Here is a 15,324-nt window from a genome sequence, read left to right as displayed (position 1 = left end):
GAACCTGAAGGCTTCACATTGACCCAGAAGTATTATTGCCTGATCCAGGACAATTTCAAAGAACTCATGATAGAAAATGTTCTCCACATCCAGAATAAAGAACTGAGGATTCTGGATGCAGGTTGAACCATACTGTTTCTACTTTTTGGCTATTTTTTTTTCTTTTTTGAGGTTTTTCCTGTAAAGATTGGAATGATGCTACCAGCTGGAGACTTACTTGTAGAAAAGTTCCGCCATGAAAGGAAGGTCTTTGAGGGCAAGAACATGCGTCTTTTCTTTGGCGTCAGGAAGTGACATTTGCTAGTGGGGGGAAGAAGGAAGAGACTGGTGCTCTGTTTCGCTCTTTCCTGAGGACTCCAGTGGAGAAGGGAGCTAGAAATGTGCTCTCCCTTTAATAGATAGATGAATCTAGGCCTTTCTCTCTCTCTTTATCAAATTCTTATTCTCCTTAATAAATGCTTAAAAGCCTAACTCTTGCTAAAGTTTATAATTTATTGGCGACCACTCATTAGATATTTTAGACAGACTAGCTAGAATTTTAGCCCTTAACATTCCCTTGTGTTCAGATTCTTTTTTCACAATATGACTAATGCATAAATATGTATAATGTGATTATACATATAAACCTACATCAGATTGCTTTCTGTCTTGGGGAAGGGGGTGGGAAGGGAGGAAGGGGAAAAATTGGAACTAAAATTTTTATGAAAACAAATGTTGAAAACTACCTTTATGTGTAACTGGAAAATAATAAACTACTTTTATGATTAAAAAAAAGAAGTATTATTGCCCAATGGCACTCACCCTTTTTTGACATGCCTATCTGCCTGCTCTCTTAATTATGATTTACTGAGTTTTTTCCTTAAATCAAATACAAAATTTCCTCCCTAAAACTTCCACTAATTCTTCCAAATTCTGCCTTCTGGGTTTCAGCAATACAAGTCTATTCCTCCTACATGGGAGACCTTCTAATGATGCTATCATTCCCCCCCTCCCCAGGTCTTTTTTTCCCTACATTATTCTGGGTCTCACCCCCAGGCAAAAGGTAGGGATAGATGAGATGTTGTAGCAGACAGAAAGAATCCCATATGGGGAGTCAGAATACCTGGGTTGTAATCCTAGCTCTGACACTCATTAGCTTTGTGACTTTGGCTAAGTCATTTCACTGCTTCACTTTAGTTTCCTCTTCTGGAAAATCGGGTCATGGTACTCACTGAAAAGGCATGAGGATAAGAGGAATAACAGATGAAGAAGTGCTTTGAAAACTAAATATGCAAATGTTAAGACCATTATTAAGTACTTCACTAGGTATTTAGGGATCCCAAAGAGAGTTCTTGTGCCACTTGCAAGAGAATATAGCCACATTCTTGCCTATATTAGTAGTGATGGAATGGACTGAGGCTCCCCTCCTTCCCCCGGACCACTCTGAAATGGGCTTTAATTCTGGAACCAGAATAAGTATCATAATCCTCAAACCTAACTTCCTTAGAATCACAAGATCATAGAGTTAGAACTAGGGGAGATCCTAGAGGCTGTCTGGTCCAACCTGCTCATTTTACAGATAAGGAAACTGAGGTGCAGGGAAGTTAAATGACCTATACAATGAATACGCATCAGAGGCAGGAATCAGGCCCAGGTCCTCTGAATCCAGAGTCAGGGTTCTATCCCCTGTACTATGCTGCTTCCCTTGGATCCATTCATTAACTATTGTATTTCTATCTATAATTAATCAATTATTTGCTTTATTATTAATCAAAGATAAACAAACATTTGTTAAGCTCCTATCAGGGATGTTGTAGAGAAGATTCCTACATGAGGGGGATAATGGGACTAGATGACCTATAAAGCTCCTTATAAAGATAAGGGAGAAAAGACCCCAAAGCGAAGAGTGGAAGGAATGCTGCACATGCTGTTAGATGCTATAGGCTTCTAGATTGGTAGGTTTTGATGAACTGTTTTTCTTTGATGTAAAGCAAGGCTGAGTTCAGGGGCAGAAGGGAAGAGCAGTTATTCAGAAATAACAGCAAATACAAAAAAGATTATATAAATAAAATAAGTAAATATAAATATAAAGTATATATCATATAAATGATATGAAATATTTCTTAAAATATACATAAAAATCAATTAAATTAAACAAAACCCAAAAGGAATTAAATTAATAAAACAGAAGCAAACTAAATGAAAAGGAAACTGACCAGAAAATATATTGACCTCAAGAGTTAGAGAAGGGAAGGGGACAAGCATTTATTGAGAGCCTACTAAGTGCCAGGCACTGTGCTAAGCACTTTACAAATGTTGTATCATTGGAGAAGCTTAAGTAGAAGAGAAGTGAAATTCTAAGGAGTTCAGTTCAAAGACTGGATTTAAGGTCTTCCACAATCTGGCTTCAACCTATCTTTCCAGTCTTATTTCACTCTAGCCTCCACATATACTCTATGTTCTATCCTCAATAGGTCACTAGCTGTTTCCTAAACCTATTCTGCTTCTCTCTATCGCCATTACTCATGCCTAAAATGCACTCCCTCTGCATAGGGGTTGCAATTTTTCAGTTCCTTTAAGTTTTAGCTCTTCCAGAAAGCTTTCCTTGATCCACACCCCACTCCAGCCCCTTACACTGAAGTGATCTCTCCCCAGGAGTGTGTTGGCACATGTTTAAGAACTGGCTTTGGGGGTGGGTGGGGAAATGTACCCACAATACACTTATAGGTTTAATGTGCATTATTAACATTTTCTCCATCGCTTTCTTAATTCTATACAATCAACAAAACAAATCAAACCTCTCTATAACATTTTGCTGATTTCCAAAGTGTAAATGCTCACACTGAAAATTTAACAATTGGGTTCTCAGAAGCTGGCTTCAGCACACTCCTCTGACTCCCCTTCCTCAGATTTTCTAATAACAGTTTACCTGGATCTCTTCTTTGGCCATACCATATTCTACAATCAAGTTGTTCAGTTGTTTTGGTCATGTCCAACTCTGTCACCCCATTTGGGGTTTTCTTGGCAAAGATACTGGAGTGGTTTGCCATTTCCTTCTCCAGCTCCTTTTACAAATGAGGAACTGAGGCAAACTGGGTGAAATGACTTGCCCAGGGTCACACAGTTGATGAGTGTCTAAGGCCAGATTTCAACTCAGGTCTTCCTGACTCCAGACTGGGCCCTCTATCCACTGGGCTACCTAGCTTGCCCCTGCAATCATACTTTGTTGCATACAAGTACATGCCTTTATTCCTCACTCCTATCTTCCTTCATCAGACTGTTACCTCCTTGAGGGTAGGAATTATATAATTTTTCATCTCCCCCATTTCCTCACAGATCACCATGCTATAGCCATCAGTTTCAACCTAATATTTCCAAAAGCATATGAGATTAGAAGGATATTAGCTTCTTACACCTGCCAGGCTTGTTCAATGGGGTCACAGTTGTCTAGGTAATTGAACCGAATAATGTCAGTGGGATGTTTATCAGAAGAACGCCATGGCGGAAGGTCCTTTTCCCCTCGGTTAGTCTTCTTCCTAAATGAGCAGGAGGAATGAAGGGCGGATGAAGGGGATGGCTTCACCTCTGTAGGGTCGCCTGATGCTGTCCGAATGTCACTTGTCATAAAATCATTTTTTGGTGGCGTCTAACAGAAGAAATGACAGGGATACATGATTACTGATCTATCCGAAATACTAATGTTATATCAATACAAATTCTGTTACTGCTATAGCTTACTAACTTATTCAAAAAAACTCACCCACTTCCAACACTGAGGAACTCCAGCATAACAATGTAGAATTAATTTCTATAAACTAATTCCATTAATTTGAATTAAATTTCATAACACAGAATACTCAGGGGCTAAATTAAGCACTTTGAGGATAACATACTCAAACTTCAATAGTTTCCCCCACTGTTTTCTGGTCTTTTAGATAGAAAAGGATCCGCCTGCAGCTTTGATATAAGTATATAGTTGTTCAAATATCCCTCCATAGCTGTGTGACCAGGAGCAAGTTACTTAACCCTTCTGAACATTGGGGGATGGAGAACAGCGAGAGGAAAGAGAAGTAAATAAGCATTTTTAGAGTGCCTACTGTGTGCTAGGCACTTCACTAAGTGCTTTACAAGTATTATCACATTCGATACTCACAACACTTTGAGGTAGGTAGGTGTTATTATGAACCTCATTTTGTTGCTGTTATTATTGTTCAGTTGTTTCCATCATGTCTGACTCTTTGTAACCCCATTTGAGGTTTTCTTGGCAAAGATACTAGAATGGTTTGCCATTTCCTTCTCCAGCTCATTTTACAGATGAGAAAACAGAGACAAATTGAGTTAAATGACTTGCCCAAGGTCACACAGTTAGTAGGTATCTGAGGCTAATTTGAACTCAGATCTTCATGATTCCAGATCCAATGCCCTATCCACTGTGCCACCTAGCTGCCTTAGTTTCCCCATCTGTAAAAAGAGGGATAATAATACTCCTTAATACTTATCTTAGAGGGCTGTTATGAGACTCAAATGAGATATATGTAAAGTGATTGCAATTATTAAAGCACTATAGAAATATCAATAACAGAAGGATGATTGTTAGGTCATCCTTGGAGGGAGGACCCACACCAAGATCAAAGGTGTCAAAACATTGGCTCATCTCTCTAGCTAACAATTGTTACCAATTGTCAGTGGCAACAGAGCATCCAACTATTTCTGTTCTTTTGTAGCCCAGCCCCAGAAACATCCCCCGCAATTTGACGGAGATGTTTCTGTGACATTCCCTAGAGTATTTCTGCTATTCTCAGGTGTATAATAGAAGGACTTTCCTCTTCCTCTTTGTGGTAAAAAAACATTTAAGACTCCTACAATGCAATCTGAGGGAAGTCTCTATTAGTCTGAACTAAAGTGCTCCCAATCCTGTCCCAGCCTGCTATTGACCTCAGCTTTGAGGAGTCTGGGAGAGTAATTCTCTATCTGCATATTATGAAACAATGTGGTCTGGAGTTAAAGGCATTGAATTTGCAGTCAGTATACCTGGCTTTGAATCTTGGCAATGCTACTTATTTAGAGGAAGTTTGGGTTAAGAGCAAAAATAACAAATCACATTTATATGGCATTTTAAAATTTTACAAAATACTTTCCTCACAATATAACCCCAGTGCATCTTTAATGCCCTAAGAATCTATTAAGCATTTGTTATTGTAATAAATGTAGGTGTGTCCTGCTTTGAGAAGAACCTGATACAATTGGAGAGTTGGGGGTGGGGGAAAGAGGGCCACTTTCTTGAAATTGCAAAAGGCTCCCAGGTTTCTCCAACCAGCAAATTCCCCTTGGGTTTTAAAATTATCTGATTTTCAAAACTTGGATTTACATGTAGCACATAGGGATTTATCTGCCTTGTGAAAAGTTTTTTGTGTTCTTGTATCTGAATGGAGTCATGACCTTAATGACTCAACAACAAAAAATAGATAATACCCTCAGGGAAGATGCTTTCAGTTTTCCTACTGGTTATCCAAGGCACTGGTTGATGACTACAAAAAATTAGGAGGCTACTGAGGAGTAAGAACAAAATTATTGCTGGGCCATTTATCTCCTAAAAGAGAGGAACAGAGGTAGCTACTTGATGCAGTAGATAGAGCACTGAGCCTTGAGTCAGGAAGACCTGAGTTCAAATCCAACCTCAGACACTCATTAGCTGTGTGGCTCTGGGCAAGTCATTTAACTGCTGTCTGTCTCAATTTCCTCAACTATAAAACGGGGATCATAATGGAACCTATCTCCCAGGCTTGTTGTAAGGATCAAACTAGACAAATCTGTGAAGCATCTAACCTTGTGCCTGGCAACACAGGCACTTAATAAAGGCTTAATAAACACTTGTTTCCTTCCTGAATTAGTGAACACTGGACAAGAATGGTTTTAAGAAAGAGTCCTTAGAGAAAGAATACTGCAGACCTTTCAACAACATGGAGCAACTCCAGCTATTTACAATATAATTCTTGCTGCTGGACTGGGTTTAATGAATAAATTAAACATTTGTAATTAGAAGTATGTGTTTACATAAAAGTGCTGATAAGAATAAATACAGCAGGGGCAGCTAGGTGGCGCAGTGGATAAAGCACCGGGCCTGGATTCAGGAGGACCTGAGTTCAAATCTGACCTCAGACACTTGACACTTACTACCTGTGTGACCCTGGGCAAGTCACTTAACCCCAATTGCCTCACCAAAAAAAAAAAAAAAAAAAAAGAATAAATACAGCAGCAAGACCTAGCACCATTAATGAATTTATATAACAAATGTGTTCAGCAAACCTTTTCTTCACAAATAGTACAATGTTAAAAGGTTAAGTCTATGTGGGTAGAATGATCAAAAGCTCTAAATTCTGTTCAGTTGTTTCAGTCCTGTCGGAATCTTCATGACCCCATTTGGGTTTTTTTTTTTTTTTTTGGCAAAGATAGAGAACTGGTTTGCCATTTCCTTCTCCAGCTCATTACACAGATGAGGAAACTGAGACAAACAGGGATAAGTGACTTGCCCATGGTCACACAGCTAGTAAGTGTCTGAGGCTAGATTTGAACTCATGAAGATGAGTCTTCCTGACTCCAAGCCCAGTTCTCTATCGACTGTACCACCACAAGTACAGTTGACTTCAAATTATTTATCTTTTGTTAGTAGGGGCAGCATTGTTAAGAGTACTAGGTTAAAAGTAAGAAAGACCAGGTTTCAAATTTTGCCTCTGATACTTAGTTGTAGATCCCTGAGCAATTCACTTACCCTATCTATACTTGATCATAGTTTAGTCATGGTTGCAATCTGCCTTGATGGAGGGAGTTCTCACACCAGGAGCCCCCTTCCAAATTATCCACAGTTCCAGTGACAGAATTGCCTGGTGCCCAGGCAGGTGGAGTTCCAGGTATTGAAGGATCTTGTTGCTGGGACAAGTACATAATGCTGTGGTATAGGGTCTATGAAAGTCTCGGTTACTGAGAATTGACATGTGGCTGAATAGTGATGAATAGCTCTAACTGATCAGAAGCTATAAACCCCTGAGTTTTATTACCAAAACAATGAAAATCAACAACTCCTAGCTTGATTTGGCCACATTTTTAGTTCCAGATCCCTTTAATGATACATGCAGTTTCATTTTGGTTGCTTTTTATTCCTATCTACCTTGGGCTTAGTAATGTGAAGTTCTTTCACCATCTCGATATAGTGCTTCTTCCATACACCCTGTTCAAATGGGGTCGGAGAGAAATTGATGCACCAGTTAAAACGCAAACACTTGCGCATCCAGAGCTGATCCAATTCAGCCAAGTTCTTCCAGTGCCAGCTCACCTGCAAAAAGCAAGAACAAGGTCAATCCCCATGCCCTTCCTCAGGTCTGAGCCCTTCACCTAAGCTCTCACTTGCTTGGAACAGCCTTTGCATTTCCCAAATGCCTTTCCTTTCTTCAGAATGAAGTTTCATGAAGTCTTTCTAGTCTGGGTATTCTTAACCTTTTTTGAAGTGATAGACACTTTTGGCAGTCTAGTGAAGCCCATCGGCCCATTCTCAGAATAGCATTTTATTGACTACATTTAAAATAGGAGGAAATGGTAAATCTCAGTTAGATGTTCATGAAAATAAAGATATAATTTTTTTCTCATCCAAGTTCATAGACTCCTTGAAATCACCCCATGGACCAGGTTAAGTAGTGTTATTCGATGCCAGAGAAAGACAGAGACAGACAGAGATGGACAGAGATTCAGAGACAGAGAGAGAGAGAGAGAAAGAGAGAGAGAGAGAGAGAGCAAAAGAAAGAGATTCTTATTGCCTTAATTGACTGGCCCACTGTTACTGTTTCAGGAGAAATGAATGGGGGGTTTGGAGTAAGGGTCCTTGGAAATTCCTCTTTAAAGAATTATACCCCCCAAAGAAATTACACCCTCTTGCACACAAATCCAATTAGAATAAAATAACAGTTTAATTAGGTACTAGGGAAAGGAAACCAAGAGAGAAGTCCTTGGACTTCTTCTCATGGGGAGAAGGCATGGCTCAGAGGTGTGGCTCTCTTGAGCAGGAGACAGGCAAATACTTTTATAGAGGACCATGGTAGTCAAATGTGGTGATCATCTGACTGTGGAAAGTTCCCTTATTGGGTGGTGGGTTGGAAGTAGTCTGGTAAGGGGAGGTTATTCTAGTCCCTCACACCACTTTGGCAGCAGACTCATCTTATAGGGTTATCTTCTCAAAGGGTCGGGGAGACTAGAATGAAGAGTGGTCATCCTGGAGTTATCTCTGTCCAGATCCCGTGCCGCTTTGTGTCTGTCCTCTGGTTTAGTTTTTCAAGAAGATTCCTTGATTTCCCCCAGAAAACTTCTGAGATACCCCAGACCCATAACAGTTACCATACAGGTATATATTTTTGTATCATCAGCTCTATAGCATATATCCTATCTCACCTAGTAGGGATAGAATCTTTTATTTTCTAGTCTCCCTTCCCAACCCCCATTTTCCTGCCAAAGCCTTAGCATAGTCCCTGCTAGCCTGTGGGTTCTGAACAAACACTGACAGTGGCTGGCCTGTGTGTGGGAGTATTTACAGTAAAGACAATAGGCTGAAGGTTTTGAATGGGTCCATTGACAAGTAGGGGACAGACCCAAAGATCATATAGCCTCTTTGTTCTTTCTTAGCTCTAAGAGATGGGCTAATTCTCTCCTCCCTCCCCTACTCAGAAATTTATAGAGTCTGGCTACTGGAAAACCAACTCTCTTCCACTTTTTAAAAATCCTTCCCCAGGGGCAGCTAGGTGGTGCAGTGGTTAGAGCACCACCCTGGAGTCAGGAGCACCTGAGTTCAAATCCGGCCTCAGACATTTGATACTTACTAGCTGTGCGACCCTGGGCAAGTCACTTAACCCCAGTTGCCTCACAAAAAAAAAACAAAAACCAACCAAACAAACAAACAAAAATCCCTCCCCATTTCAGGATGAACCAAATGAAAATGACCAAAATTCCCATCAGTCAGCATTTAAAAAAAAATACAGTGTTCAGAGCATGACCTAAGGGAAATATTGGGCATTAAGGGAGGATTAGAAAAAATTCAATATTTCAAAAAGGAAAGGGGGGGGGGGAGTGATACAAGAGTTAAAAGGAGAAAGAAGGGATAGCATCAGGGAATTTTGGGATGGGGAGGAGGAGGATTCCAACAGGGCGGGCCACGCAAGGCAGAAGAGAAACCGCATTCCAAGCTTGTTTGACCTGGAGATGAAATGGAGCCCAGCCCCCTCCCCAGCCTCTCAGCAGTGAAGCAAGAAGCTTTGAGGGAAGAGGAGGCAGGCTAACCCTACCAACCTCTTCTCCCACTTATTTCTGGACTTTCTGAGAGTTTGGAACTCGTTTTTTTTGTTGTTGTTGTTAGTATTGGTTTCTTTTCTTTTCTTTTGGTCTCAGAGATAATGGGATTTTTGTAGGTAAAGGGGCAAGGTTAATGGTAAAACAAAATGAAATTCAGCTTGCCTCTCCCCTCCTCACTCACCCTGCAAATACTCCAGAGCAGATTCAGACACGGCGGGGGGGGGGGGGGGAACACGGGGAAATCGCAAATATCTAAAATTTGATCTCTGCCTACAAAATATAAGTTTCCTAGCCCTCAATGATGAGATTACTTTAAAAAGCTAAATCCAATAGCCATATACAGTAGATTCCATGAAAGCTGTTCATAAGATGATTTGTGGTGGGGTTTTTTTAAACAAAGCAATTCTTATGAGCATAAATGATTTGATTGATCAATGCATCTGTTTCACATCCAACTAGACTGCTGTCTACCTGTGGTTTATCAACTTCACCAAAGGAAAGTCGATGTGAAGTTGATATTTGGAAGAGCTTGGATATGTCAAGTTACATAGGCATTAGCATGTAATTTTGAGTTTAAAAATGTATTTAACAGGCCTGTAATGAAGTGTTGAGTTATGAAAATTTATGCTAACTGTGAAAGATGACCATTTTTTATTTCATTAGGGACTATGTAAATGATAGATTACTGGCTATACTTTTTTGCTATCTTAAATATTTTAACTTCAGAGAATAAACAGCTTCAACCTATTTTACTAAGAAGAATGAGGCAAGGATGAGCAGAGAAGGAAAAATATCAACTTCGATTATTACCATTTACATGAAAGTTTAACTTAGAAAAGCTTTACATAGTAGGCACTTAATAAATGTTTACTTATTGATTGATTGGTTGATTAATTGATTAACTGATTAACTGATGTAAAATGTCACTACAAGGAGCAGAGCAGAAGAAAGTGTTTTAGTCAACATACACTTGATCTCTTTACCAAGGAGAAAGACATAACAACTAAAGGCAGCACAGATTTAGAATACAAACTCATACCATGGAGGAAGATGGCAGGATATTGTACATAATATTGCCTCATAAAACATCCAAAAATAGTAAAAGCAAAAACAAGTCAACAAAAAGCTTTGTGTGAGACTCATGTGAGTCATTCCAAGAGTATTCATACAAATGAAAATGGCAGGAAGAGAACAAATAGATAGAAAGTGGAACAGATCTGTTAAAATCTCCATAAAGAAACACTAAACATCGAACATGGTAGATGCTATGAAGAAATATTAACATTAAACACAGTGGAATTACTCAGGCCCCAAAATGCTATGCAAGGAAGAAGAAATAGCATTTAAGATGATGAAGCTGGGAAGAACAGCCAGATTAGCCCAAATATTCACAGAGGAAATCTGTTTCTCTGTTGGAAGCAACATAATCTTTAATCCAACTCCATCCCATTAAATTGAACAATTATTTATTAAGGACCTGCCACATGGAAAATATCTGCTAAGCAGTCTCATCTCAGGAAGGGAAAGATACCAAGACAATGTAAATCCCACAAAAAAACAACACAGATGATGTTATTATCTCCCCCATCCCCTGCAAATGCCACTGCAGAAATGACTGGCTATGACTGACTCATATGCCTACTTTTTCTTTATAAAATCTTTATGAGGGTGAGCAAGGATGTTATTGGTGAAAATATGAGAAGGAAATAGTCATACTTTCACAATGATTTTCTATAGGAAATGCTATCTATATTATCATGAAAGATAGAGAGATCATAAAATCCTACTGTGTTTATTTGCTGATTACCAACAGAGACCACATTTGTCTTTGCACCAATTAATTAATCAATCGACAAACATTTATTAAGTGTCTATGATATACCAGGCACCATATAAGGCACAGAGAAAACAAAACCAAAAATTAAACAGCTCCTGAGCACAAAGCACCCACCTTCTTTGGGGGAGATGATATTTACACATGTATGTTTAGATAAGATATAAATAAAATAAATACAAGAGAATCTCTGGTGGGGAGGGGCACTAAAAGCTGGGGAGATAAGGAAAGGCTTCCTGTATAAGGTAACTTGTGAGTTGAATTCTGAAGCAGGTGGAGGTGAGGAGAGAGTGAATTCTAAGCATGCTTCCCAGCCTTTTTGGAGTAATTTTAGGAGAATGGTGACAAGAATGACACAGAATGAGAAGGCACCATTGGGTTATGTTCTGTACTGGTGGAAGCAATGGCCCCACTCATGAGCTCATGGGTCCACTGAAGTATACTGCAGTATTAAATGAACTATTGAATTACTAGGGAAAAAACAAATCCCTTCTCCTCTTTGGAGCCTCCCTTGATGAATTTTTGGTCCCCTTTGAATTTTTTCTCTAATTTCTTTTGAAATTACTTTTACACTTTATTCTATGGAGTCATATCTTAGAGATATTGTGAATTCAGTTCCAGACCATGGCAATAAAGTGAATATTGTAATAAAGTGAGTCACATGAAATTTTTGGTTTCCCAGTGCATGTAAAAGTTATGTTTATGCTATGCTGTAGTCTATTAAGTGTGCAGTAGTATTATTTCTTTAAAAATGCATATACCTTAATTTAGAAATTCTTTATTACTAAAAATGCTAATATCATCTAAGCCTTCAGAGACTCATAATCTTTTTGCTGGTGGAGGATTTTGCCTAGATGTTGGTGGCTGCTGACTGATGGGGGCAAGGTGCTGAAGGTTTGGGTGGTGTGACGATTCCTTAAAATAAGACAACAGTAAAGTTTGCTGACTCGATTGACTCTTCCTTTCACTTGAACACTTAGAGGCCATTGTTGAGCTACTAACTGACCTAATTTTAATATTATTGTGTCTTAGGGAATGGGGAGGCCCACAGAAAGGTGGGAGAAACACAGGATTGGTGAAGCAGTTAGAACACAGATGACATTTATCAACTAAGTTCATTGTCTTACATATGGATGCAGTCCATAGTGCCCCAAAACAATTACAAGAGTAGCACCAAAGATCACTGATCACAGATCACCACAACAGATATAATATTAATGAAAACGTTTGAAATATTGAGAGAATTACCAAAATGTGACACAGATACATGATGTGAACACATGCTTTTGGGAAAATGGCACTGATAGACTTGCTTGATGCAGGGTGGCCACAAACCTTCAGTTTATTTGTTTTGTTTTGTTTTTTAGAAAAAGGCAATATCTACAGAGCACATGCAATAAACTAAGGTATGCCTATATTGCCTTGAGCTCCTCCATTAGACTTTGAACATCTTGAGAGCAGAGATTGTCTCTTGTCTTTCTTTGTATCCCAAGTGCTTAGCATATGGCTTGCACAATGGAATTTAGGAAATGCTTATTGAGTGGTTGACTTTGCCTAATTGTATGATTCAGTGCAGCAATTTATTGTACCAACATATGTTATTCTGTAGAATTTTTTGTTCACTGATTCACATGTTATGTATGCAACTAGGCTGCTAGCTCTGTGGAACTACATCCTCATAGAAATTAGGGACTGGAAGGGACCTTACAGAAGTAGCCCAGTTTGAGTCCTGGTTTCATAACCAGAGAGTCGAGGGTGGCCTGATGGAAAGAGCATTGAAATATGGTATCACCAGCCCGCAATTTGAGTTCTGGTTCTGCCACTCCCTAATTGCAAAACCTTCTGAACCAACTGGGGATAATAAGACATCCACCAAATAAAGAGTGTTGTGAGGAAAGCATTTTGTGAATTGTAATGCACCATATAAAGACAAGCTAGCATCACTATCTATGTAACTTGGGGAAGTCACTTAGTGTCTCTGAGCCTCAGTTTCCTAACCTGCTAACTGCCTCTCCTATGTATGTCTGTATGTCTTAGGTTTCCTGGGGGGAGGGGATCAAGTAAAATCATTTATGGGACAGGATTTTGTAAACCACAGAACTCAATACAAACATAAGGTGTGATTCTTGAGTGATTTAGACTTGGGTTAAGCACTTTGCCCACTGTGACACTGCTATTTGTAGAAGAACCAGAACAGGGATCCAGGTCTCTTCATTCTTAGTGAAATGTTCTTTTCAACTATAACTATCATTCTATCTTTTCTTGTACACCTCAGTATTTAGCAAAGTGCTAGACACATACACAAAGATACTCAATAAGCCCTCATTGATTGACTGATAAATTGATATATAGTCTAATAGAAAGAGCACTGTATTTGAAACTAGAAGACCTGCACTTGAATCTCAGATCTGCTACTTAATTACCTGCATGAGCTTAGGTTAAGAATTAAAACTCTTTGGGTCTCAGTTTCCATATCTGTAAAATTAAGAAGTCAGACTAAATCGTGATATTAAAATAAAACAGAAACCTACAGTTACTTATATCAGAAATGTTAACAAAAACAGCTCTTATAAATACTGAGATATTTAAATTTATTAGTGCCACATAGCACAGCAGTAGCAAAAATAAAATATCTGAATCAGGGGCTCTTAACTTAGAATCTGTAAATTTGCTTTTTTTTTTTTTTAGTGAGGCAATTGGGGTTAAGTGACTTGGCTAGGGTCACACAGCTAGTAAGTGTCAAGTGTCTGAGGCCAGATTTGAACTCAGGTCCTCCCGAATCCAGGGCCGGTGATCTATCCACTGCGCCACCTAGCTGCCCCTGAATTTGCTTTTTTAAGAATTGGCTCCTTAGGGGGCGGCTAGGTGGAGGGGGCGGCTAGGTGGCGCAGTGGATAAAGCACCGGCCCTGGATTCAGGACTCCCTGAGTTCAAAAAAATCCGGCCTCAGACACTTGACACTTACTAGCTGTGTGACCCTGGGCAAGTCACTTAACCCCCATTGCCCTGCAAAAAAAAAAAAAAAAAAGAATTGGCTCCTTTTGTAACCCTATGTATATTATTTTATACATTTAAAAGCATTGTTCTAAGAAGGGGTCCATAGGTGCTACCAGATCAGTAGAGGGGTCTGTGACATACACAAAGGTAAGATCATCATTTAGAAGAGAGGAAAATGAGGCCTGGATAAGAGAAGTGAATTGCTCAAGTACAAATGAGAATTACCAACCCTTTTGCATTTCTATGAAAGCTTTATGCCTATTTTCTTTGTGAAAATGATCTATATGAACATAGAGAGGACAGAAAGATGAAAACATGAGAATGGAACAAGTGATATTTTGGAGGTTTCCCATCCTGGACCACATCTTTGGGTATACAAGTAACTAAGAAGTACCTAACATAAGCTCCTCTTAAGTAGGAATTGTTTTGTTCAGGGCCTAGAATATGGTGGGTGTTAATAAATACTTGTTGATCGATAAGACAAGATCCCACTCTTATTTATTGCTTGTTGCTTACTAGAAACTATTTGATTTAGTAGGGCAAAATTCAATCTTAAAGACTTTCCTTCCAAAAAACCTCTCCCATGGGTATCTTAAGATTGTACGGACAGTCCCCCTACTACATGTAACCACAGTGATAACTGTTCAATAATCTTCTGATTATCAACACCAAGGTATAAAACATGGAAATGTACGCTCACTAAAGATGTTTGTCCTTGTCATGGAGAATGTACCGCTCAGTCTAAAGAGAAGGATTCCCAAAACACAGTGAGGTATTTGTCAAACTCCTGGTTATAGATGACATTGTGCTTATAGCTCCATGTCCTACAGAACCTCCTCAGTGGGGCCTATAGCCATCCCCCCAAAACATCAGTCAAATGATCCACAAAAGGTCTTCATCCACACCCATGCCCAACTTCCCTAGGCTTTGTCCTGAACCCTCTTTTCTCTGTGTACTATCTCATTTGATCTCATCAGCATCCGCAGGTTCAACTATCATCTCTATGTTGATAATTCTAAGATACCTATAACCTGTCCTAAACTCTCTCCTGAACTCTAGTCATATGTTATGCTTGTGGGACATTTCAAACTGGATTTCTCTAACTCAAAGGTTATCCCAAACTCAAGATGTCCCAAACAGACTTCATTATCTCTCCCCCCACAAAATCCACACATCTTCTGAAA

At 39.3% G+C, this 15,324-nt stretch overlaps 1 protein-coding gene across 5 annotated transcripts in view; it reads right to left on the bottom strand.

The window, feature by feature from the left end:
• Positions 1–15,324, bottom strand: part of FBXO16 (F-box protein 16) — an 81,940-nt gene that overhangs the window by 20,328 nt on the left and 46,288 nt on the right. For 4 of the 5 annotated variants that reach the window (XM_043985262.1, XM_043985261.1, XM_043985264.1 and 1 more), the window contains 2 exons: positions 7,145–7,309; positions 3,393–3,625 (listed from right to left, as the gene is read on the bottom strand). In XM_043985262.1, coding sequence (XP_043841197.1) covers positions 3,393–3,625; positions 7,145–7,309 — 398 coding nt within the window. The remainder of the gene's footprint in view (positions 1–3,392; positions 3,626–7,144; positions 7,310–15,324) is intronic. The other variant, XM_043985265.1, reaches the window with a different exon arrangement.

Source organism: Dromiciops gliroides, chromosome 2 (assembly GCF_019393635.1).
Source record: "Dromiciops gliroides isolate mDroGli1 chromosome 2, mDroGli1.pri, whole genome shotgun sequence".
In the NCBI taxonomy this organism is placed as follows: domain Eukaryota; kingdom Metazoa; phylum Chordata; class Mammalia; order Microbiotheria; family Microbiotheriidae; genus Dromiciops; species Dromiciops gliroides.
The sequence above is the reverse complement of the archived record's forward strand: the minus strand, read 5'-3'. Positions and strand labels throughout refer to the sequence as shown.